Source organism: Megachile rotundata, chromosome 10 (genome assembly GCF_050947335.1).
Source record: "Megachile rotundata isolate GNS110a chromosome 10, iyMegRotu1, whole genome shotgun sequence".
NCBI classification, from domain to species: Eukaryota; Metazoa; Arthropoda; class Insecta; order Hymenoptera; family Megachilidae; genus Megachile; species Megachile rotundata.
In genome coordinates, this window is record NC_134992.1 from 15,713,766 (window position 1) to 15,740,680 (window position 26,915).

General features: G+C 42.6%; 1 protein-coding gene across 3 annotated transcripts; it reads left to right on the forward strand.

Moving 5' to 3' along the window:
• Window positions 1-6,334: 6,334 nt before the first annotated feature.
• On the forward strand, window positions 6,335-9,492 carry LOC100881799 (uncharacterized). 3 transcript variants are annotated; one of them, XM_012294944.2, is made up of 9 exons: window positions 6,335-6,444; window positions 6,647-6,783; window positions 7,174-7,302; window positions 7,382-7,589; window positions 7,824-8,308; window positions 8,382-8,559; window positions 8,637-8,861; window positions 8,979-9,208; window positions 9,301-9,492. In XM_012294944.2, the coding sequence occupies exons 3-9, from the start codon at window positions 7,177-7,179 to the stop codon at window positions 9,442-9,444; spliced, it is 1,596 nt and encodes a 531-aa protein (XP_012150334.2). In that variant the 5' UTR covers window positions 6,335-6,444; window positions 6,647-6,783; window positions 7,174-7,176; the 3' UTR covers window positions 9,445-9,492. The 3 variants fall into 3 exon arrangements, with proteins under 3 accessions (XP_012150334.2, XP_076392524.1, XP_076392523.1); XM_076536409.1 differs by lacking the exon at window positions 6,647-6,783 and having other exon boundaries at window positions 6,375-6,444; XM_076536408.1 differs by lacking the exons at window positions 6,335-6,444; window positions 6,647-6,783 and adding an exon at window positions 6,857-6,938.
• Window positions 9,493-26,915: the final 17,423 nt, after the last annotated feature.

Genomic DNA, 26,915 nt, shown 5'->3' on the forward strand with positions numbered 1-26,915 from the left:
TTATATTATAAAACAAAGGAAATGGACTAACACGCCGTAACGATATCTTCCAAACGATGAACTGTGTATTAAATGCGCGTGGAATTTCGTACGCTAAATTAATTCGCCTTCGATCGAAGAAATAAATGGGAACGGCGAATAAAATTTATTTTCGAATCGTCGAATAGAATGGAAATCCCAACGAAACTTCTTTTTTATTGGTCTTTTCTTTTTTCATCGGTCCAGTGATGACGTCGCCCTAGATACAAGAACAAAGGACAACAGACGAGTCGCGAACCAGCGGTCGATGCAAGGTAAAAAAATGTATGCATGTATACAACGAACGTGGCGAGAAAACGTCGGTGCAACGGATACGGAAATAGATAAACTGACAGGTGTGGCGATTTTTTTAACGAACGACTAGCGAAGTCGACGAAGCGACGTTCTCCGATCGATAGTAGTCCATTATTTATGTATCGACAGTTGGCGCAAATTTGTTGTTGCAGAAACAAAAGAGAAATACTCATACGAGTAACAATCAAATCTTATTCATACCTATTCCCCTCGATCATATTTTTACTTCGTTTCGTACTTGTTCTTGATAAATTCCACTCCTACTTTTGCGCGTTTCACCTTTTCTACCATACATGTATTCGGTACACATAGCGACATAAACTGTTACGAAAAAACGGAGGGCATCTTTTTTTGAGCACTCTCTAAAAAAGAAACGAATAAATGAACTATTTTTTAACCCCGCGTGTTTGCTACATCCGCGACGGAGGGGAAAATGCTGACTATTCTAAAATATGCTGAAATATTTCTTAGATCCACGCGATAGACGTAAAATTCAGACACGCTTCGCATGAAAGCTTAAGTGCTTCACCCAACGTTTCCATTCGAACGTCGCATCTTCCCTTTTTCGTTCACTCGGTACACATCGGTTTCGACGTTTGACGAAAATATCGCGAGCATGCATGCTACGGTAGCGGTCGTCGGCCATCGAGGAAAACGACAGGAAACCGTTTTCTTGTCGCGACAACCTATCCGGTAGAAAGCTTTCTTGTCGCGTGGCTTGCTGTCACGAAAAAACCCGCGTTACGATTACGTAACCGAGGAAACCGTCTCTACTCCAGAACAAACCTTTGATTGGTCGACGTTTCGTCCGACGGTGTATGCTCGAAAATATGCACTCGAAAACACGATTTATCATTCGTACGCGAAATTTCCTTTGGAACTTGCTAGTTCGTCGAACTTGCTAATTCGACGAGAAAAAAGACGAGACAAAGACCGTGATAAAGGAAACGGGTCGAGTAAACTGTTCGGACGTAAAGCCGATTAAAAAGAAGAAGATAAGCAGAAAAACTACGAAAGCAGATTTGATCGTAAATCTGCCGTTAGCGAGATGCTTGCACCGACGGCTGTACACGCGACGGGACCTCGTTGGATGCAAGCGGCTTACGCTCGCAAGTAGACGCGTGCCGAAGTCTTAAGATGTCCTTAATCCACTCGTGATCAGCACTATACGCAGCTTCTAAGCTCACACCGGTTGATCCCAGGAAATTGGATCGATAAGCTTCTATTCGGTCGACCGCTTCCGCTAGATCCTAGACGACGTCCGACGAGTAGTTACCTTCACTGTTATTACCCATTCTGAACACTGTAAGGGCACCGCGTACATATGTATGTAAATGGCAGTTTTCCCTCGCACGACACGATTTGCCGGAAACGTGTGCGCGAACAACTTACGCGAACCGGTATCGATGCCTCGGCGACAGTCTAGAAGCGAAGATACGCTCGTTCGACCAAATAATCGTTGAAATATTTTTCATCGGTCCGGCTTTTATTACTTCTTATATTTTAGCCTTAGCCGAACCAACGTCGAACCTGCCGTTAACGGAAGATCGTTCGTTAATTTGTTCGAACATTGTTTGGTCCAGTTACGTTAATAGTAAGCTCGGAGAAATAAATGATTCGTCGCTTCCGCGTTGATCCCTCTTTCTTCTTCGAATTCTTTTGGTCGATTCGCTTTGACCGGTTAGGAATGCTTTTCGCGAGATTTCGTCAATTTCCCGGAACGACGTATAGCATCGGCGATTTCCGGATATCCGGTTACGCGGCGCCGTTCATTTCACCGAGGATTTTCTTCCGAGCGTTCGAAAGAAAATCCGAGATCCGAGCGAAAAATAAGCCAGGTACCACATTTACTCTTAAGCCGGTGACTCGTGTTCGTAGCTGCCTAGGCAGTGCGAGTCGTCTGAATTTTTCAATTTCCCTTCTCGTTCAACGTTTGCTTCTCGAGTAGAAGAAAGGACGATAAATAGGGGCCTGGACAAAACTGTCGACTACCGGCACCGATGAAAATACTGAAAAGGGGCTCGTCGCGACATGGAAATACGGTCATTTCATCGAGTCGAAACGATTTCGTTCAAAGCGCGATCGCGTGTTCCGCTATTTCGCTTTCTCCAGTTCGGTACGCGTTGCTTTACCCTGCTACCTTTTCAACTTTGCCACCAGCTCGTTGTTTTTTTCTCTCTTTCTTTTTTTACGTTCGTTGAACAGCCTCGACCGGTTAAAACGAACGTAACGGAAACAAAGGGCAGTCGATTGTTCAACTATCCGCTACCTGAATTTCGTTAAATTCAAAGAGAACGAGGAAACTGTTTCTTGTTTTTTGTCGCGGCGAAAATATCGGAGAGATTCAGATTTTTTAGCGCAATTTGCTCGCCACAGCCACATCAAAGGCACGCGATCCGGTTCTTTTGTCGCACAAGGATACTAATTATCCTCGCCCCTACTTTATCGCGTTAGAGTGCTTGTCTTACGTTTCGGTACTTTGATGCCTTTGATGCGTCGAGGACAATTTCGAATTCGTTAAATATCGCTTGCCTGTTGGAAATATAACGAAATTTCCGAATATTTTGGTACCCGTGGCACAATCGACCATGTGGAAATAGTATTATTCGACTAGACTAGAAATACTCGCGTGTTTCACGAAGCAAACGATCATTTCAAGAATGTGATAATTGCGGGAGCTGTGATTCGCTTTAATCACTTTTCGCACCTATGCGAGAAATTTCAATAAGCTTCGGATCAGTTATCTTTCGAAGTCATTTTCTACCTTATCGTTGGATTCAAATTTTCGAGTTCCATAAATTCCATGCGAATCATACGAAGATGGTGAAATGTCGATATATAACGCGAATGTACGTTGGATAGAATGTTGGAAATTTTAAGAGGTAATCGAAGTTATAACTTTCTCCTTTAGATGCATACATATTTTTGATTAGGTATTAGAAAGAGCCTTGGAAAAGTCCGAATTAGAGAGAGCCTAAGAAGGAGGCCGCGTGTTCGCGGGTTAAGAACATGGACAAAGACAAAAGCAGCTTGACGTTTCTCGAATGCAACGTAAGTACATTGTATACGATTAAATTGCCACGATCTGCGCGTACGCGTATATTGTAAGAAGAGATACAACGTTGTCGAGAGTCAAGGAACGAACACGGAATACGAGTATAGGTCGTAGTTAGTTTGAAAATGTTCGCGTTGCCACGGGAATCGGTGCTGTACGCTTTTCTGCACCTTAAAAGTAGCAAAGTTCTCGGTCTTTCCCGGCTTCCTGTACAATCACTGAATATGGATGAACCATTCGTGTATTCGTCGCCGGTTCAGCGAGAGCTTTAAGGCACTCTCCGCAGTAGTGGAACTCTATCCAAGCTTTTGCGACAAGACAATTGCATCTTCCGTCTTCCTTCTCCGCGATCCTTTTCATACTTTCTTCCTTGCTCCTCGTCCGTTTCTTCGCCGATCCTTCGTTCCGCTGTTTTCCTCGGTTTCTACTTGAAAAGAAAAACTCCTGATCCTCTTTCAATATACGAATACGATATTAACGGCGTCGCCGCTATATTTTTTCTCCTTCATTGCTAGTTTATTCAAAGACGTTTCGCCAATACGATAAAGGAGATAATTTTAATCGACGAATAGGATTATTATTTCTTACTAACAAACGAACGAACGAATGAAAATCAACGAGTTCGGTACCCTGATTTGATTTCTTTGCATTTAAATCGCTCGCGTACCCTGCATTTAACGTTCTACCTGTTCAACGAAGGAGAAGCTTCTTGTTGAAAATAAAGGCTTTATTCGCCGATTACCTGGCACGAAGTAGTACCGAACTTTGTATTACGCTCCTGCAGCAAATATATGTCTATATCAAGATAGAATCGAATTCGTACAGAGTTACTTGTTTTCAGTTTTTTTTTTTCTTCAAAAATATCGTAGCAAATCGAACTACATATCGGATATGTTGGAAAAAAAGAAGCAAACGATCAGGAATAATTGCAGTTCTTTTTTCGCGATTTTGTACGAGGTTTTTACGAAACCTGAGGGTAACGAATCAATTACGTTCGTTGAGCAGGATGGATGGTTCACGCGCTGATCGACAGTCGTGGCAAGAATCAATGTACGCTACATGTCGGCCGAATTATTGAAACCTATTATCACATTTTTCGCGTGAAATGATCGACTTCGAAAGATAGAAACGTGAGAGCACCCTGCACGTAAATTGCGCGTTAAATAATGAAGAACGATCGACGCGAGTTACCACCTGACCACGAAGAAAGTGAAAAGAGAAGAAGAGAAATGGAGAAGAAAGAAAACGAAACGAAACGTGACAAGTGGACTAGATGGATGTAAGAATCTGAAGAAGCGCGAGAGAGGGTAGAAAGCAGCTCGTGGCGGTTGGTCACGAGTGTAAGAAATATGAAATCTGGAAATGTCACTACGGACAAGGGTCACGTATCAGTCGGTGGAAGCTTTTCTCGTCAAATATGTTCTTTACGATCCTGCTGAAAATTCATGACACATCCGCTCGATAGATGTACAGTCACTCGAACATTTGTTCGCACCGGTCTATGCGCTATTTTCTTTCATGGTGATCATCGATGACTGGTCTCCTAGCATAAGCGTATAATTCGATAACCGAAACAAAATTCGACGCTTAAATTGGAAAATAAATAACTGCAATTATTTTTTTCCCTTTATTCGCATATACATATGTATTTCATACGCGATACTTACCGGAAAAAATATTTCTACAGGCTTCTTAGAATATTCACGCACGTTAACAAATATGTATATACGAATCACTGTGTATACAAAATGTTGAGAAAGTCGACACCGTAGCGATTGCATCGGCTATCGAAAAAATGCAACGTGATCTAATCTTACGAAATAAATGTTTGCAGGAAATAATTCGGAAAAGCGATTGCAGATGTTTGCGTCTACGTTTCGTTCGCCGATACTTAGTATTCTATTTCCGTTATTTCACTTTGTGTATGATTAATTCTTATCTGTGTTTACGCGGAAAAACTGATCGTCCGATAATTATTTAAACAGCATTTAAACGATCTGCGGTATACAAGTTGTCCATTTAGTAATATTTTACAAATTACGATTATGAAACTCGCTATCACCGTTCGAATGCTGTATTTCGTTAAGGTGATGAAACCTTGACAAGCGTAAAAAGAAGGTTCTTCCAAAATTTGTTTCAACGGAAAATAACGTTTCAAAAATATGACGCGATCTTAATCCTAAATTAATAACCATAGATACGAAGCGGCAATGAAAAGCTTCCTCTCCGTGTCACAAAAACGACAAAGTTTACAAAAATACCAGACTATCTTCTATCGTTTGCCTTTTGCGCGCCAGCAAGCAGGCAACTAGCTTATTATTTAATTTATTGTACATACCGAGACCAAGCTGACACATTTGTGTTTTTACCTGGAACCTATTACCGCTTTTAAACGTAAGCAAAAGTTACATTTATTTTATCCTACAGGACTCTCTGACCGGCATAAAAATATATTAACCCTTTGCGGACGAGTATCGGCAAATAGCCGGCGGAAAACATGCGTGCTTCGGAATGTTTCGTCCGCAAACGGTTAAATTAGGTTTCGCGTATATCGAAGGATGCCCGCGATCGCGAATGAAATTAAAAAAAAGATATTTATTGTCGCTTTCTATTTTTGTCGCAAAGTTTTCAAACGAAATATATTCACTGCTGGAAATTTCAAGTACAATTAGAATTAGAATATAATGAGAAATAATTATGGAGAACTTATCCAAATTATATGGGAAACGAAGATAAAGAAAAATTGGCGTAAACGCACAAATTAGTGACTCGATAAGCGCGGTTATTAGAAATAATTGGAAGGTGCAAAAGTTTAGCAAATTACGTTTCGCGATCTTCGTAATTGTACTTATACTTGGTAATGTGATCGTTTAAGTCCATTACAGTATAATGAGAGTCTATTATATGTACGAAGTATTTCTTTTTCACGTTCAAATGTCGATTGTTAATAACGTTTATAAAGGTGGTATTACAAAACTCGGTATGCCAATAGGAATGTTGGTCAGTTACAGTTTTAGCGGGTCGTAGTCGGTCACTTAATAATTTTTCGTACACAGGTACGTATTCGTGAATCAATCTGCTGCAGACAACGTTGTCTGTACAATTGCGAAGACAAGGATGAGCACCGTAGAAATAAGAGATGCGTTATAATGCAATAAACAAACTTTAGATACGATACTGTCTGTCTTCGTTGTAAAGTAAACACGCGATATCTGCTTACAACCCTATAAAACACTGGCAAACTGTTAAATTTTTTAGAAACCATCGTCCAGCTAACTGGACAAGAAGAGCAAGCCAGCCGATATAGGTCGACAAGAAAACAAGGAAAATATTTTGTGTCTATCAATAAAAGTAATATAACGAACGGACCAAGTTACAACGCGCATAGTAATCAGGTAGATAAACAGAAAAATGTTCGTAAATGATAACGCTACTTTCATATTAAACAGCGTCCAGGTGTAAGTTGTGTTCTTTCTTTCTTTGTACATCGACTAAAATTAGTTTCATCAGAGTCCGTCGAGCCACATGGATAAGTATATTAATTAAAAATGTGGGTAATGAAAGGAAAAAGACACGCGGTTTACTACCGAGAGCATAACGTTGCAACGGAGTTTTTTCTATTCAATTAAGTTTGTAGACGAGTGAAAAATAAGGTTTATTCGATCTTTGCAGGCATATTATTAATATAAATTGCTTTGCACGCTCGATTATTTAATGTACAATTAATCTGTTACCGATTTCTGCTTTGGAAATAATATAATATTTATTGAAATATATGATTTCAGATTATGGCGAACTTCACCGTCGAGAACAACATTCTTATTGGCAAAGAACTGGAATATCCTGAGGCGTATCAAAATGCCGGGGACATACTTCTCGAAATTTTTCAAAAAAAACCGGACCAAATAGGACAGGTGCGAATATTCGTCGAATCTTTTGATTCGTCGTGTCGTATTTTCAAGCGATACACTTTGAACGGTGCACGTTTTTTAGATAGATGCTGTTACGGGGAAGACGGTTACGTACAAAGAAATGAGGGAGAAAGTGATCAAGTGTGCAATCTGGTTGGAACAACAAGGAATCAAACAAGGAGACGTGGTGGCGATTTGCACCTCTTGCTGTTTCGACAACTATATTCCCTTCCTGGCATCTATATGTATCGGTGCTATTTGCGCGCTGGAATATCACGAATTACCTACACGTAATCTCGATTGTTTCGCTATTATTTATTTTGTATCCGTTCACGATTAGATGCAAAACAGGCTTTACCTTTGATCTTTTCAGAATTTCAGAATTCCTAAAAGAAGTCTAAGAAGTAAGGAAATTCTCTGCGGTTCTCTTTAAGGAAAGAAAGCCTATATCGTGTGTCTAATCGAGCGTGTCTAACGATTTCAGGTCCGAGACGATCTCGATTAATTTTTAAACTCTATCGCAGGTGTCTTCCGCCATTTCTTGAGCACGGTTTCCCCAAACATTATTTTCTTGCACGAATTCGCGACGAAGAATCTGATGGCTGCCGAAAACGAATTAAACACGAAAATACAGAGAATATTGTTCGAAGACGGGGTCCGTAACGAAGTATCCCTCGCTGATATTTTGTCGAAAATATCGTTGTCCGAGGTAGAGAAATTCCGTTGCGCAAAAATCGAGGACCCGAATCAGGTTGTCATGTACATCGGCACCTCTGGTTCAACCGGCGTTCCGAAACTGGCGAAATTCACTCACCTATCCCTCAAAGCGATGCTGAATCCAGCATATAGCGTTTCCATAAAGGATAAGATTTCTATGTGTATAGCGGGGTTACGATGGATGTACGCTATCCTATTCATAATGAGCGCGTTTCGCGGTAATTCGACAAGAATCATCGTAGAAGATTACAAGGATGCGAAATATTACGGTGAAATGATGAAGAAGCATAAGGTGAATCGCCGAGAATGAACATCGATAGCAACGTTTACAAATATAACGCGTTATAGTGGCAAACTCGTTTCAGGTGGAATATTACGGAGCGGACACGAACCAGGTTAGACAAATCTACAAACTAGACTTGATAGACCTGTATCGTTCGACGAGCCTGAAGATCATCCGTTTTGGTGGCTCTTCGTTCGGTCGAGAGATGCACCAGAAAATAAATGAACTTTTACCGAACATAGAGTTTCTGCAATTGTACGGTAAGTCTCTCATTCTCTAGCAGTTACCAATCGCGTAAAACGACTCGAATCCGCCATTTGGAAGAATTTTGTTTCAGGTTCGACCGATGTTGGGAATTGCATGGCCACGCAAATCGATAAAAACGGTAAACCTGGTGGCTGCGGTTACGTTCGAGCAGGTGTTAAAATCAAAATTGTGAACACGGAAACTGGAGAAATATTGGGTGCAAATAGACAGGGAGAGATTTGCGCGATGACTGACACGCAAATGAAAGGATATCTGAACAATCCTGAGATGACCAACAAGACTATCGATTCGGAAGGTTTGCATCTATTATATCGCGAAATGGACCGTTTACGAAACATTGTTTCGGTTTCGCTGAATCTTAAACGCTAACAAGAATCTATCGCGTTCACGCGTATGATCGTGTCTATTTTAGGATGGATCCACACAGGAGACATCGGTTACTACGACGACGACGGAGAACTGTTCATAGCTGGCAGAATGTCAGAATTTATCAAGTACAATGACGCTTGCCTATCCGTAACGGAAATGGAAAGTGTTCTTGAGCGACATCCTGCGGTGTATAGAGCGGCGGTGGTAGCTATCCCGGCTGAAGTCGAGGGCGAAGTTCCGGTTGCCTTCGTGATCAAAGTGCCGAACAAGGAGGTAAACATTCCGGATGAATTCGTAGCAACGGAGCAAGCTTATTTCGATCTCGCGATCGGACAAATTTTTTTTATCAAAAATTTTCATTTTAGGTGACTGTCAACGAACTGATGACTCATTTTCAAAATAACATACCCGACTATTACTTTCTGAGCAATATAATGTTCGTGGATAAATTTCCGACCACCACTACCGGGAAAGTGTCTAAAAACGATTTAAAACAACTGTTGTACTAAACTGCTGAATAACATTTGTTTTTGCCTCTCGATTATGGATCCACAAAATGCACGCGTTGTTTTTTTCCGCGAATAAGCGCTGGTGTAGAAATGTTTTTTAACGGAAAAAAATCTTGTCGAGGAAATGTTTCTATTTTCCATTCGCGCGTTTCGTATTCAACGATTTTCAAGCGGAGAATAAAGCAACGAAATACGGCGGAGCAAGGAAAATAGAAGAGAATCGGTAATACGAAGGTACAAAACGTAACAATACAACGTTTATGCGTTGTGATTCGATTTACCGACAAAGCAGTGGCAAACAGTAAAATCATTACACCCGTTTTCGCTGGCTGTTTGTCGTCGATCTGTCGAGAATATCTGTTTTATAGTTATGGATGTGCCGAACATAGTAATCAGCTTGAAACGTATAACACGCAGCTATTTCCCGATTACTTCGATCCGTGAAATGTAATTTCGTAAACTGGTTATGCCGCGTTTCAAAATAAATTTACACCCTGCAAAATCTCCCTAATATTTCTACTGCTGCTTCTTCTTTATTCTCGATTCTATAAACGAGACACGCTCGACTTTGTCAAATTGCATAGATCGACATTGCGAACTTTTTAGCAGTCTAATAACTTAACGTTACCGAGATGAAAATAAAATTGATTATAAAAATATTTGAATCCAGCAATGACTGCAATATTTGTGAAGAATTACGATTTCAATTAGCCGAATAGAATAGTCGGAAAAGAATCGTTCTCTCGTTAAAATCTCTCGTTTTTCCGCGACACTTTTGTCTCCTCTCTTTTGCGCATTGTTCATTTTCTTCGAAGCGTACTAGCAAACGGTCCGTATTGTTTAACGGTATTAATATCGCGGACATTTTCAAAGTATTATTCAGCTTTTCCGAAGGTATTCGCTTCTTTTCTTTCTCGACGTTGCGAAGCTTTAACGCGGCGACGATATCGTGGTAATTCTGTCGGATTAGCTCGCTCCTCCGTTTGTCTCGCGAACGAATCTTTGTTCGTGACGAAAATGGTATAGATAATAGTTCGGACCATCAACGCTGAGTCTAATATCGGTATCGAGATTCGTGTCGGAATATTTGTTACGCGTACGATGTGATGCACGAGAACGTACGTGACCCAAAGAAAACGAAAGATATTGTCGAATCGGACAACGGATTTCTAACGAAGAGGGAAAAATACGCGGTCTTATTAATTTCAAGACGAGTACTCCACGACGAATCGATATTTGCTCGGTTTGAGTCGAACGTAGCAGGTAGACGACGACGGTGAATTCGCAAGTTTTTCACGTTTGTTCGAAGGGAAAAGTTACTCGTCGCTAATGCCGCGCGTTGCCATACATATTTATTTATTCGTACGCCAAGATGAAGATTTCTCATCGGTCGTTTCTGGTTCGCGTTTCAATAGTTCGCTTCTCATAGACCTCGTCCGCCCAGATCTACTTTCTGCTCTTCTTTCCTACCCCCTGTAGCCCCGTTTCTCCACTCGTTTTCAATGGGCTCGACACGACCGTGGAAATCCCTCGAGAAACTTTCGAGACGCTATCCTTCCTTATAAAGTTCCGTCTCTCGCTGGCGAACTCGTTTCGAACCTCGAACCAAAATCCAATCGATTTCCAAACGTTTCAGAGAAAACTTTGCTTTTTTTGCTTTTCTTCGAAATTATATGCTAATTTCGAAACGTACATTTCAAAAGGGAAAACAATTCGCCTACAGCTTCTCAATCGGATACGCTGCGGAAATAAAGAATTATTGATACGACGAGAACACTGATAAGTTCCGAGAAATCGGATCTCGGTGATAGGCGGTCTGTTTATCGACAAACAAAAGAAGGTTACGAAGCAGAAGAAACTAATGTATCGTGCACGAGGGTGAAACAGGTCGAACATGATATGTTCCGACTCGAAGTAATAAAACCAGTTACTCGCGGTTGCTTATCGTTACCGTGTTCGCGTAATTTTCTTTTTATCTTTGACACGCAGACCCATTCTAGTCGACGGTTTTTGGCATGGACACCACCGACTTTTCTCATACGGCAAGAATAAACATCTCGAAGTTTCCGAAACCGTGACAACGATTCAAACTGAAGTCCGTTTTATATTAGAAGAAGAGGAAAATCCGGAAGAAACAGGAAAACAACGAAATTTGTATTTATACTCGCGAAACGAAGCGCTTGTCGCGTATGTAACAAGGAATTCGTGCTATGAGCGAAGGAAAGTTCTGTTCACGAACGGGAAACGGCTCTTCATCCTCGAGACGAGCGAGTACATTGGGCGTTAACTATGCACGTACCTTCTCGTGTGCCATTATATCCTCAACCAATTGCTCGCGTTATCCGAGAAAACAACGTTACAGCCAATTTATTTGCAGTGATTTGGAACGACGCTAAGTAAATCCTGTTCCTTCGATCAAATGTTCCTTGATATTGTTATAACGCTTCAGGCTTCTCTCAATATCTCCGTTAACCACGCAATCTTGTCTTCATAGTTTATATCTTTGCATCTTGCCTCCGATTCAATCGCGTTTCTCGATCCGTTCAATCCTTTTGATGCATAGTTTAGTTAGATTGTACGAGGATGCACACGGGTACCTATGCCATAGTTAGCAACCTGTGTATTAGTTTGATTTTCAGCAGGCAACAAATGTACTTTATAGTTTCTTTCTAGGATGTTTCCAGTGTGTAGATCCGCTCGTTATCGTTCTACGCGATCAATGTTCTCGATCGGTCGATGAAACGAATATTCCAGAAAAATTGGTAAGAACAGCTGTCGGATCGATAAGGAAAATTTCGATATAAATTTTGTCAATATTTAATAGTTCGATAGCGCAGCAATCGTGATTCATTTGAAATCGTACCGAGTTCGAGTGGGTCGCAGCTTGAATCGATCACGCGTATAAATACAATATGTATCTCTGGATTCATGAGCGAACGAGGAATATTACTATTTGGATACGGGCCATCGTTTTTTTTTTCTCTTTTCGAGCCAAAAAATGTTTGAAATATTTTGCAACGTTAATGGTAGAAGAGGGTCGAATCATAAATCATTCGCGAATAACGCGTGAATAGGAGAATAAAATCCGAATATACGTTATATTACGAGAAAAAAATTTTGTTTTATCGCGAATAACGTTTCGAGTTGAAAATTCCAACGATTTAGGAAAAAACTGAAGCGAAATCGGTATTACTAAAATGTTATGCGCCGCGAATGAAAGGTTTCGTAAAACTAATAAATCGTATCGATAATAAAAATAATAATACAGCGATCGATGCTCGCGACGAAGTGGCAAGGTAGAGAAGGAAATGGTTCTGTACGGCTGTTAACAGGTTCCATTGTAAACGCGTAATAAATAGCTGATAATCGGTCGTTCGGATTAAACGTCGCTGGAACATCTGAGACTATATGTATGAGAACCCATAAGAAAATGAGCCGGCTCGGTCGACATTGCTCACGCGGCAACCAATCTCTATCAATGTCTGTACGCCGTATTATGCCAGCCTCCGTGTATGCATGCCACTTTCGTCGTAGAAATTACCTAATCCTTCATCGCGAGTTCGCTTCTACTCCACCGGCTTCCAATTTCCATCTTAGTCTCGTGGCATTCAACGATGCTTCCCGAACTGCATCGAATTACGTGCGATAAATCGATGCAATTAAAGGGAGCTTCTGCTTCTCTTTCTCTGATGTATCGAGTGTCAAGAAGATCTTTCAAATTTCGAATATAAATACGAGCCATTATCAACGGTATTTTTTCTCTGTAAAACCCGATGCCGGTAAACGTATACTTATATTAAATGTATACGGTTCTGTGCGAACCGTAAATATCTGAAAACTCACGGCGCGAACACATTTTCACGGCGTGAAAATAATTCCCTTTTTCAGCGATAGTCTTACGACGAGTATAGGCAAGCTTAAGTCCTAACTGCTTTCGACGGAGATGGCTTTAGGTCTAATGAGGTGTAAGAGCGTCGACAGGAATACGGAGGTCGAATGGGTCAACGAGGCGTAAGACGACGACCGTCACGCCGCGCCGTCCAGAAAATATGCGACAGCTACCGAGAAAACGATTTTCAGCTAGATTTCTCGATTTTCAAAGCACGCTCGCTTCGAATACGTCGTGTGTCGACCATATAATCATTTACTAATTTCAAATTATATGTATATCTTACGAGCAATTTATTCTCGTATTTATTTTTAATCCCAAATGAAACGAAGTGTTATGGTATATCTTGTTCGTTACGAACGATTTCGATCGTATTAAATGCAAACGGAATAATCGCTTAACGATTTTCAATTTGTCCGCGTAGCGTGTGAAAAAAAGGGAAAAGAAAAACGCGAGAAAGAAATTGCGGTTTATAGGGAGAAACGCGTACTAGATAAATCGTTGAATTTAAGAGAACTCGAGAGAATGCCGGTGAACGTACTCGGTGAACCATGGACGAGCGAAATTAGCGATCGAATCGAATTGTCTCTTCGAAATGGCACAGCCCTTATCCATTTTAACGTAGCAACTCGCTGCGACGCGGTTCACGCGGCCAGAGGCAATATGTACTCGACGCACCATCCATTATGCGGGCCCATTATTCAAATCTGTGACCACCGGACTACAAATATCATTACCATGCCCCTCCACTCTTTCGATTCACACCGATTCTCTTTCCACTTAACCTTTCGTGGACAACACGCGATTCGCGCGTTTGCTTTCCATCGGAAGGGAGACAGAAAATCGTACGTTTTTCTTTACCTCCTCCTTGCTTTTCGGTTCGGTGTTACTTCTTTCGCGTGATCCTACTAACGAATGTCAGCCTCCAGGTTAGCCTCCAGATATGAGCCTATACAGAGTTTTTTCGAAGAATTCGTCTACTTTTCGACACTCTCTAGCGAATGTCGCAAAGCATTGTTTCGGTATCGTCTTTCGAAACGTAGTTCACGACAGTGCTACTATTGGTACGTTTAAATATGGTTTAAAGGCTATTTCAATGAATCGCGTAGTGGTTACGAGTGCGTGATCACGACGTGCTAACCAAAGTGACCTAAAACGCCAACCGCGGTCTCTAATTACAGCTGGTAGGAATTACCGAGAGCGGTGCTTGGAATTCAGCCGCTAATGCCGGGAAAACACGAAACGCCACTTTTCTCACGAAAAATTGAAGAAAGTACTTCCGTAACGGCCCTGTTGTATAAACGTAACTCGTTAAACATCGAGTAAAAACCTGGCCTCCGACCACCAGGTACACCTCTGTTTACGCGTTTCGACGCCAGGTTCGCCTCTGGCGATTCGGACTTTCCACACGAAAATGATAATAGTAGAGTAAAAACGATATCGATGTCACAAGAACACGATCAATAAATAAATCGAATGAAACGCGTAGAAGATATCATTGGGATTTCGTGCAGGAAGTGCAAAGGATTTCCCAAGTTATCTTTTCCTCGACTACTCCGCGTCAATATTTTCCAGCTCTGTTATCTTCCTGTACGTTTTACAAATGCCTTCTCGACGGAACATGTCTTGAGCAATGTCAACAACGACAACTCGCCTGCTCTTAACCTGACTTTCGAAACGACCGAATTTAATATTTCTTCAATAATCGTGGCAGGTTACAAAAGGATACAAAGAACATTGTTATGTTTTACCTGTAGATATACAAAGGTGGAATCACGATTAAATCGCGTTCAACGATTAACAGAAAAATTGGAGGTAATAGTTAACGTTCTTACTATCCAGCGTAGAATATTAAAAGGCTCTCATTAGAAGGAAATTTCCTTGCCTCCGGCTTCATTATCGATTCATATTTCCAGCCAGGTTGGAGGTCCATTAGAGGATTCAGAAAATTCCATGTAATATATTCCTCCCGGCTGATTCGAGTCTGCTCGAGCGTGACACAGATGAAATCGCGATTTATGTATTCCTGATCGCAGAAACGGTCGCTTCTGTCGTCGAGAAACGCGTACATTCACGATTCGTGACCTGCCGTTTCCCGGAAGCTGGTAAATCGATAAAAAAAGAGACCGTTAAAACCAATTAATAACGCGATAGTTGACGAATTCCGGCAAAAATTTCCAATTTTCAGCAGCAATTTGAAGGTGCGTGGCTTTATACGGTTAACGTCTATCACAGCGATTGGCCATTGTCTATCAATTTCGCTGAAAATTTCATAGTAACAATAGGTTTCGTCGAAATATTACGAGGCAACGAGTTTTCCAAACCGTTGTCTATAACAGTGTTATAGGCATTTCTTGTCAAAAAAGTTTGTCAAATTGTAAATTCGCGGTTCGTCCAACAAAACGTTTGGCGAAGCTCGTGTCTTTAAACTCTGAACTCTGACCGCAAGGTGTCCGTGTTTCTGACAGCGCGATGTAAAATGCAAGCGGCTCACCTGCCAAACTCAATGGTCGAGAAAGTTTGCAAACTATGAAATATTGGAAATAGCTGATTTTCCTACAGAGAAACTTTTCCGATCGATAGAATTGCTGGGTCGAAATTTCGAACCGGTGTCTTCGTTTAAAAAGAAAAATAGAGTTTGGTAGAAAAAGGCAACCTCTTACAATTTATCGACCACGCGGATCGCGAATAAGTTTCTAATAAATTAACGGATTAAATTCGCGTCACTGTTTTATCGATGAAGCATCATACCTGGCGTCAAACTTTACTCTAACAGTCTTGCAAACGTGGATGGACGCGACTAATTGGATCATGCTAGACTGGTCCTCGGAGTTCTAACCGCTTTATGAATGCGGTAACCTAACACGAGATTGCACTACCTAGCAGAAGGTCCACGGTGAGTCCACTTTTGCAGCGACCCTAACTTTCTTCTTCGACGTTTATTCTTTTGTTCGTCTCGTTCTCCTTTATCTTCTTCTTTTTAGCGAATCGAACGGATCCCGAGCGATCCAACGAAGAACGAACATTTATTATTTTTGTTTCGTCACGCTCCTTTTGTCGTTCTAGCCACCACGATAAAAGAATTTCTCCAAAAACAACGATCGTCCAAAGGCTTTCGACTAATGCCGTATACATGGAATTTCAAACAATTTGCAGTCGGTATGGTAACAAGAGGATAACTAGACCCAGAGAAGATTTCGAGTTAGCGCGCTGAAACAGGGAATTACCGCGACGAATTACGGCATTCGACAAGCTGAAATAATTTCGAACGGTATAATTTCAGTTCGCAGCGAGGCTTGCGATATCGAGTTAGCGAGCGGAGGAAACGTACTCGTCACCCCGGCCACGATCGATCGACGACGCAACGTTCGTTGATTTCGTATTCACCATTAAAACTTCAACCAACCAAATAATCTCATCTCGTGGCGTTTCAAAAATTCCTATTCCATTTTTATTCCGATTCGCCGGGCATACTGTCTCAAATGGCATTCGAGAACCGAAAGCAAAGACATCTTCCGGCAAATAAATAACAATTCCGGGAAAAATTTAGACGTTTCGAAAGAGCTTCGATTATTGATCGACGATGCGTTGGAAAGTTAGCTATAGGACTAGGTAGACGTTCAAATTGAATTCGGATATCGAAGTGAAAAGTGTTGGGACGCGATGAAAATAAAAAAGGCTCGCAAGGATGACACCGATTCCCTCTTATCCGGAACATCCTTCGGGAAATCGAAGATTTTTCGACGTAGGTGTATCTTCCCAGATGGTTGCGGAATTGTCCAGTAGGAAATGTGAAAGTTAACTCGTTGATCGTGGAATTGTTTCGTCGCGTATCTTAGCGGTTACCGAGTAGGCATTTAGATAGGTTACCTAAACCACGATTGTACCTCGGTTGATTTTAGTCGCGGAAAGATTCGAGCGCGAAGAACGTCGAAGCCTGGACTAGACCGAATTTGTACAGTGAAATAATTTCACCTCTACTACGAAACGGTTTCAGAGAGAATACAGGCATGTAACCGGCAACCGGGGTCATTCGGACAGCTCAATTTCGCTAAGTGAAAGGATCCAGCGTGAACGAGTAATAATGCTCACCTCTGAGCTTCCTCGGTTCTTCCTTCCTGTCTTCTCCTTCGTAGATAGTTCAGAGGCCGAATATACGAGCCTTCGAGCGTGTCTAGTCCACGGCTTTCATCGGCCTTCGCTTCATCTTCCGACCGGATGACTCGGTCCGCCATTAATTTTCCTAAACCTGGCATCCCACGCTCCCCCCTTCAATAAAGCGCGAATTTCTCGATTCACCGTGAAACGTCGCGAAAATAATCGCTCGATTACGACCGACTACGAATACTATGATCGCTTTCTTTCGGCTTCCTTGCGAGAAAGCAACTTCCGGTTTCGGCGTGTCGTTAACTAGCTCTGAAATTACCGTTCAATTCGAAGGAAAAGGCGCACGATGACTCGCCAGTACCCAACGAATAAACGATGGCGAGTCGAGATTGCATTTCACTGTAGTTTAACCAAGTACACGTTACAAAAGATACCGATCGATAATGCGTATTTTATAGAGTTCACACGGTCGATCGTGATTCGCGTAGTTACGTTCATTGGAAATGTAAGCACATAATTAATCGATGGGTCACATGTCCGATTCGGTTGTTCTTCGTAAATAACGGAATTTCCTGGGATGCAGGTCCTGTATTTATCGAGGTTTTATTTTACTAAAGCGATTAGTCGCAAAATCGAGCAACACTAATTACTGTTCCTTTCAAATTGCGGAGGTAATTAGTTGGAGGGTGCAGAAAGATTAGAGAAGCAGGATCGGAAATAAAAAAAAAAAAAAGGGCCATGGAAGCTTTGTGTTCGAAGAACAATTTGAGCGACGACTTTCAAATCGAACTAGATCCAAGCTAGCTTCTCGCTATTTTCCTTGAAGCCTTCTGGCATCCCATTTACGGGAGCACCTCGTTGCGCAACTATCATTCCGCCCGTTGAATTCACCGGTTTGCGGAAAGGAAACGCTTAATTGCCAGCAGCAATTAAAGGTCCACGGCGAGGCGCGGCATCGAAGAGTCGCATACCGACCAGATAATTTCTCTGCGGCTGAGCAATCGGCTTTACACAAGCAGCTATAATTCGATCGTCTCGTTGATTACACGGCCGAACTACATAGTTCCGTCTCGTTTTCGCCCGTTAGCTCGTCTCTTTGAGGTCAACTAATTACTTACCTTCGATTCCACCTAAATACCAACTCCTTACGAACCGCGAGCGTGTCGAGTTCGATAAATTTCACGAAAGATGAACATTAACTATAAATTCAAACGATGTCCAGAGGTGGTTCGGTGGAAAACGATCGGTCACGCTGCTCGAACGGAACTGCTGCACAGCCAGCAAATTCGAATAATCGAATTCATAAAGTCAGCATGCTCTTTATGTTCCCTGTCGGACCCTGTCTACTTACTTCCATCCGTACTTTTTATTATTTCTTTCTTCTTATCAAGCCCTCCTCTATCCGCGTCTTTCAACGCGATTTCAACGTAACTCGAAGCTGCTTTTCGTCGCTCCGTGATCCGGCGTTTAACGTACTTCGTTAGAACAATCGCTCGGATACTTTGTAAGCTACCTATTAACTCTCATTGCTCCTATTAACGCTCCTTCTTACGAAATTCCTTTTTGCTTACCGCCATCCTTTCACGGATGCAACGTCTCCGTGAATAACTTAATTAAGTAGACGGCCACGGGCTTGAAATTGTTATATTTTCCAAGCCGAAAGATGAGTCGAGCTTTGATCCTTGTTTTCCAATTAACATCCCCTTTTTCGTTAATCCTCCTTTGTATCAGTTTCAGTGTCTTCGTGCTCTCGATGAAATTAGTCGGCATCCTGGGCATATTTTCTTCGACGTGGCTCACGTCCGCTACTCTCTCAAACGATATTAACTTAAAAGCTGTCCGTGCTTCTGTGGGTCATTCCCGTATAAGCGGGCTAGTTTCTTTCGAATTTAATGCCAATTAATGTTGACTTTCGTCGTTGTTAAAGAAAGGAGCTCGTTCGGTTGTGCGAAACGTTTCTTTCGCGAACAAACGTTTAACGCGGATAATATTCGTTAATCCCGATTATTAAGCACGGTTGACGAGAATTTTCGAGAACGGAAGTTCCACGAATACTCGAGTATTAATTACGTCGGTCGGATGGAGACGCGACGCCCTCGAACGACATCGATCGATCGATCTGCACCGAAAAGAACGAGCACCGACGACCAAAGAAATTTCTCTCGACGAGAAACGTTCCGTTCTTATTATTTCTTTTTCTCGAGCTTCTTCTTCGTTTCCCTTTCCTGGGAAACGACGGAAGTTGAAACGGCTGCGCGGAAAAATGGTGCCTCGCGACGGAAATTGATACTCGTGCCCTTTAATTTTCGACCGTTCCAAGTCGCTCTCACGCTACAAGGAACCTCTGGATGGCCGATCGATTTCGAATCGCGATACGATTCAGGACTCGAGAAGATACTCGAGAAAGTGATTTTTTAAATTTAATATCCGAAAGATTTACAGCGACCCATTGTGAATCATAGGGAGGAAAGGAAGAATCATTCCCTTTCGTGCCGTTTTCGAATCGTCCTCTACCCATTTGTTATCGTTGTACTATCACGATCGTGCCGTTTTATTATTTTCTCGGTGCATACGAATTTAGTGCGCTTCGATAAAAATAGAAACAACGCAATTTCTTTTTCGTCGAGATTCTTCGAAAGCTCTCTGACCGAAAGATCAAACGTTTTAGCGGTAACGCGTTGAAATTAGTATCGCTGCGTCGCGAACTTCGAAGCGTTCGAGTTTTAGCAAATTTCCGAATCTTCGAGCATCGAACGATCAGGCTTCCGCTGAGAGCAACGTTGTCTCGAGGATAACGTTTAAACAATTCGTTCGATCGCGGCGCGGCGTACGCTCTTACATGTAGCACACTTTTGCCATAATAACAATTAAGTTTCGCTTTTAACGCCGATCGATCAAAATTTCAAGTTCGCTCTCGGCTCGACCTTACGTACGGATAAATGCAGTTTCGTGATTTCGCATTACCGCTGCCACTTGCTTTTCTTTCCTCTGTTTGTTCGTAATTACCGATCCAGAAGCGAGTGGACGAGGTTTTCCTTCGTTCATTGTACGTATTCGAGGTGAAAGACGAAAGAATAGATTACTAAATAATTTCTACTAAAAATCGTTGAACGAGTCCTAGGTATTTCTAGCGCTTCACGTTTCGTCGATCTCGAAGCTGATTTGCCAAAATATACGTGTTTCGTATGACCGACGCTGCTATTCGACGAAATTAATTCCTTCCTTTTTCTCGTCGACATGTCCATTCTAGCCTCGAGGCTGAAAGAACAGATACTCGCTAACTGTTTTATATTTTTTAACCGTAAACAAAAATAGCGGAAAATCAGAGACACGGACGCGGGAATTAGTGGGCCGTGGCTTTGATGCCAGGAACGTGAATTAAAGCCGACGTAATCGAGCTCGCGGCTCGAATGCGTACGAAAAACCGAAAAAATAGAAAATAAAAAAGAGCGACAAGTTCGACGCGAGTGCACGAAGCGATTCGAGTTTCAAATCCACTTTGACGAGGAGAGGGAAATAAAAAAACGATTGAACCGTGACGGAATGCCATGGATTCATCGTGGCTTCGATCAGACTGTGTCGGATGTACACGGATCATTCCGATACATTCGATTTACGTAGGTGATCGGCCGAGCATACGGTGCTTTTCGCAGAGGGATCAAATAAATTCTATGCGTTTCGGAGAATCGCGATCAAACGCGTTTACCTGGATGATTAATTAACGGTCTCTACATGTCGACACGTGTTTCGTTCCAGATACAATTAATCGCGTCCCCTATTCTTCCCGATGCGCGATATTTTACGAACGTTTTAAAATTAAATCCAAACACTCGTCATCGATTACGATTATTTCGTAACGTAACGCGTCGATCGTATCTGTACGACTGTAATCGAGGACTATTAAAATTCTACATATTTACGAGGACAAGAGATTTCATTGGAAAATTCGAAAATGTTTGTCGGCATCGCGGACTCTTTTGGCACGCGAAACGCTCGAACGAGCAACGATCAGTTTTCTAGCGCGATTATCAGCGGCCACAAATGCCGGTCGTTAGTCGAACTCCTGTCTCTATTTATCAAACAAACTGCTCGCGCGAGGCGTTTTACGGTGGACAATCATATTTTACTGGCGACGAGCATTTGTCGACGTTGCATCGACACCGCGACTGCCAGATACGTGTCCTATCGTCGATTGGCCCATTGTAACGTTCACCCGATGCATTATTTTCTTGCAAATGAATCTTTTCGGACACGATTAAATGCCGACAGCGGTGCGGTTTTGTCGGCCACCTTGCCGCGTCGCGTTCAACGACTACAAATGACGTTACCGAACAAATCGATCGCTTGATTAACGTTTCATCGGTGTGACGCGTGCTCGGTTCGAATAAAAGGCGAAAGTAATTCGGTGATTCCGCGCCTGATTCAATGCGAATCGATCGACCGATAAATTTGCCGACGCTTCGATGACGAGTCGTTCCAACGAACAATTTGGAAACAATGGAAAACGGCTTTTGAAAATATTTTCACGCGGTCGCTGGTCGTTTCAGGGAACATCGATTTACTGCTCGTTTCGAGTGGAAAGACGAATGGAGATTAATTGTACATTAGCCGCAAGCTCCAGCGGGAGCTTTTTTTTCCGATTTCTTTCCTCGGTGGTATTCGCCGAAGGAGACGATAACGGTACAATGATTTATATATCATATTTATTTAGTCGGTGTTCTTACGGAAGACGGAACGCGTTTATTGGAAATTGAATAATATTTAGTTGCGAAAGTCGTTGCAAGTGGTCGGTCGCGTGGCCGTATTACCCTTGGAGGAGCGTAGGGTGTGTGTATGCGCGAGAGTTAGCAGGGCGCGGACGGCGTGAAAGGGTTGCGGTAAGACTATAAAGGGGTCGAATGAAAACCGAGCGAGCCGGAAGACCGCTCGTTACGGCAGCTTAAGGTGTTCGCAGTCCGCTCACGCGAAGCTCATTAACGATCGAAGAGGAGGGAAAGTGGAATAATTAATTTCGCTGGGCAAAGAACGAGCAGGCGGCACAGTTTGCGCTCCGCTATATAATTCAGTCGACCGTTCTAGAGTCAGCGAGAAACCGGTAACTCGAGTCGTTTCTTCGGCGTTTTTCGCCGTGATTCGCGATCGCCGCGAAGTAGAATTTTCCTCGAAGTCGACGGTTCTCGATTTTCCTTTACGTAACGATCTCCGCGCTAATCTCGGAAACGTTAATCCAATGTTTGTGCCATCGTTAAGGAAGATATGTGGATAAGAATGTTCGAAGCGAGCGCGAGGCACAAACAAGCGGCTTTAACGATTAAGGCCGTAAATAATTGCTGATGTATTTGTTCGTTATCCGTGTCGCGAGGAAATTGCCAAACTTAGCCAGCTCTTGGAAATTACCAACGTTTTTGCTTAGCGATCGCTACTTTTCACAGAGATATTTCGAAGGAACTTTTTCGCAAAAATTTTCCATATTTTATTATATCTTGACTTCGACATCTTCTAGAAAGATATGCGATATATGTAAAAACACGCGCGAATACCTGTTCTTAAAATTAAACCTAGAATCTCCGTTTGGTCAGAGTCTGATTGTTCCAGCGGTGAGCGATAAAATGTTCATCGAACGGAATCTCTGGAAGTTTTGAAGATATTCGGATCTCGTCGCTGCCGCGTAATAAGTGCACTGCTGTCGTCGCGGATGAAGGTCGTTCATAAACTCGAGGAAACGACGCGTTTGCATAATTACGAAGAGTGACAACAATGAATCATCGACGAGGAATAAACGTAATCGCGTTCGGCGTTTAGCTTTCGCGTTAATCTATTGCTCGTCGATTATTCGCCCGCGGCTCTGTATCTTCGACTATGGAAATTTCACGCTCGAACGCGCGAACCAATATTCTTTCGGTACTTCCCTGCCATCTCGTTTTTTCTCCACCTTACACTTTATACCGGTTAACGAGCTTTCGATCGGCGAACGGGTCCCCGCCTTCGAGGTCTCTTTCGCGATCGTCGAACCATCGGAAATCCTCTACCAACGACGAAGGTGTGCGCGGTTTTGTTCGCGTTTCAACGCCACCGAGCTATATTTCTAACGTCTTTCTTCGATCGTTCCGTCGACCAACGCGACGCATTTTTTGCAAATTAGGGAAAATTCGCGAAACGGAGAACAGGAAGAACCCAAAGAATCATGCCATGCCGTGTAAAACTTTCTCGATTCGACACGATTCGATCGGATACGATTCAATATGCCGCCATTGTTCTTCTTATCGGGTTTCAACATTCTAACCTCGCGTTGTTATTATTATCAATATTATATTAGTCGCGTCCTTCGTTTCGAACAATGATCGAGACCGAGTATAAATGTTGCAATCGTAACCTGTCATTCTCGTATTTCGTATCTTTTCGAATCATCGGTGATTCGACTCGAGAATAGACTTTCCGTTCCTTCGATTCGGACACTGTCGTACAAATGGATTATCCGAACGAGGCAATGTCTCGAGTATTCTGATCTTTCGTTTTTTATTCTTTCTACTTGTCACGCTTCACGGCTGGCCTTTGCATCTTCTCAAAGTTTCTGCGACTGTCTCTTTGAAAGTGGCGGATAAGAAGAAAAGCTTTGGAATTATGGTAATCCGGTAGCTTGCCGAGGGTCTGCGACCAACTCCAACGATGTACGGCTTTATTTTTGAATTCTCGACACGAATGTTCCGACCGCTCTAAATCTTCTCGATTTGTTAGTCTAAACGATCATCTGTTTCTTTTTTTTCCTTTATAACGATTTCAATGAAAGTTCGTACCGCAGGCCTCTTTCAACGCTATCGAAACAAGTTGAAAGGTGTTTCTTCTGCTTGAACAACGAGCACTCATCAGTGAAAGACGAAATAATATTTCGGGTAACGCATCGCTATTAATTGGCAGCTAAATTTAAACGACGTTCGTTAAAGAAGTCCGCGTTACAAGGGTAGTTTACGTCGAGTAGGGGAAACGGAAAAACGGTGAACCTCGAGCTGCGAAGCGTGGGCAAGAGGAAGATAACGCGAAAGACCAGAGGAAAAAAGCAGCGAATTTACTTCGTCTAATCTGGCACAAGCACGTCGGTGCAGTGTTCTGGTGGAACGGTACGAGCGACGAGACGTCAAACACGACTCGCTCGATGCGCATCGTGCAATTAATTAATCGCACCTGCACACTGTACTTCTTCCGTTTACGTGTATTCAGAAATTTCGTGCAATGCTTCCGTCGATCTTCCGCTCGTCGCACGACCATTATTCCCCAAACGAAACTTCGATTCTTCGTTATCTGTCATTTAACGTTACAGAAACGCTCGATAGATTTTCTCGCGTAATCGTTATCGTTCGTTGAGACTGTCAACTTTTAAAATGCTCCCTTACGCGATAACGTGACCACGCTCGCAACTTGTCCGTAGGCAAGATATAAGACGGTCCGTGAAATTTTCCAAAGGGAAAAATAAATTCGCGCATGGTACACGAGTAAGGATCCGAACGAACGGCGAACTGAAAAATTAACGAATAAAATAACGAACCCGTGAATCGGGCCAAACGCGGTAATGGAATCACGGACACACACTCGATATTTACTTTCATGCATATTCGATACGAGACATTTAAATATTAACGATATTAAAATATTCGCAGTCGGAGCGGACGTGCATGGTTAATGCTATCATGATTGCCTGGGAATACTCGATATCGTTTGTGACGTGGTATTTTATACCCGTCACAAGGAGCCTCCTCGGGAGACCGAATGGGTCATAGGACACCGGCAAGAACCGTCTAGAGAGATAACGAAGCGCGCGTAATACCGTAAGAACGAAATCTACCGCTTTATTATTTTGTATATACGAGGGAACGACGTACGCCGAAGGAACGTGCCGCTACCCCTCTTAGGCCCTACGATAGATGAAGAGAGGCTGCGGAGTAGGAGGAGGTCCTGCCGAAGACGACATCGCAGGAAGGAGACTTCGGCATAGGGTGTCGGAGCATAGCCGGCATAGCCGTGCCGCGAATTATGTACCGCGCAGCACGTTGTGATAATTCGAACGAGGGAGGAAATTGAAAAATAATAAACGAGCTTGCTGTATTGTGCGTCAGAGAAAAGACCGACCTCTTACACCGCCAGATTTTACTGCTTTTCTCTACGAATATAATTGGCTAATACGTTTTGAAAGGTATAAAAATATGCGCGAAAGCAAACACGACGTAGCTAAGACCGATTTCATCACTCTGACGGAACAACAGTCGAAAGACTGAAATTTGCCGATTTTCCGGGTGAAATCGTGATACCTACGTAAAATAAGAACGAATCTAGTAAGAAGTAAATTTTGATTCCAAGTAAAAGCAATTATCGATAGAAAAAGAGTTGATTTCCCGAAACGGGAGGTCGAGCACGCAACGAGAGTCCGAGGTGAACAGCAAAGCGAGGTCAGGTTAACGCTATTATCATGCTGGGTATAATTTTGGTGGTGCGGTTACCGTCATTATCCCTGCGCGTTGTCGCTGCGTTTCACACGGAAATTTCGACGCGATCGCTTATCTAGCCATAGCGAAAGCGTTTCACGCCGCTCGACGTCTGTCACCGCTTCCTCGACCTATCGGTGTCGACGTATCGTGTAATCGCGTCGGCACGGCTCGATGTTCTCAGCCACGTAGCGATCTAACGAGATATCCGGGATCTTCTCTCGAGCTTTCTCGCTCGTCGACGATTCTCCGAGAGCATACTCTATCAAATTGCCTTTAATGAAGCGAAAATTACCCCCGAGTCCCGGCTTTAAACTTTCCTTGTAACGTTTCGCTTTTCACCGCGATCATTCTATTCGAGACCAACGAGTAAACCCTTTCGACCAGTTTTGCCTCGAACAGTCTAATACGTACGATGGAAAAAGTGATAATTTTAACAACATTTAAATGGAAACATTGAAAATGGAAGTTGCTATTCGGACAGATCGAACGTTATAACGTTTCAGGAGAGTTTCCCATACTTACTGGCTCTATTCTCTTCCCTCGTTTTCTTCCACTTATTGCTTATATATCAGTCAAGAGAATAAAGCGTCGTCGTATTTCTTACCGCTACCCTTCTCTCTCTGTTACTTCGCGTAAAAAGATCGCTCCGACAGGGAGTTCATTTCGATGAAACGCCGTTTTCGCTTCCAGTCATCGAGATACCGGCGTTATTTACGCTTTTTCTCTCGCTAAATCTTGCGAAATCTCGCGAAAAAAATCGCACGGAACCGATATATATATATATATATCTCGGTTAGCAATCTTGTTGGCGCGCAACACCGTTCCAATAGACCAGTCGAATACAATGACCATTGACGCGGGACTTCGATCGATGAAACGAATATCGAGAACGTTTCCTGCGTATACGTGGACCGAATTGATTCGACAAACTGACGCGCTTCTACGCATATTTAATTCACGCGCGTATCGACCTCCTACGTATCCTCCTCGCTTACTTT

What these genes read in the sequence shown, in the direction of transcription:
- LOC100881799 (XM_012294944.2), top strand. Translation starts at nt 7,177, where the DNA reads ATGGCGAACTTCACCGTCGAGAACAACATTCTTATTGGCAAAGAACTG. An exon ending in AGAGTTTCTGCAATTGTACG is followed by an intron (nt 8,560 to 8,636) that starts GTAAGTCTCTCA and finishes ATTTTGTTTCAG; the next exon opens with GTTCGACCGATGTTGGGAAT. An exon ending in TCAAAGTGCCGAACAAGGAG is followed by an intron (nt 9,209 to 9,300) that starts GTAAACATTCCG and finishes TTTTCATTTTAG; the next exon opens with GTGACTGTCAACGAACTGAT.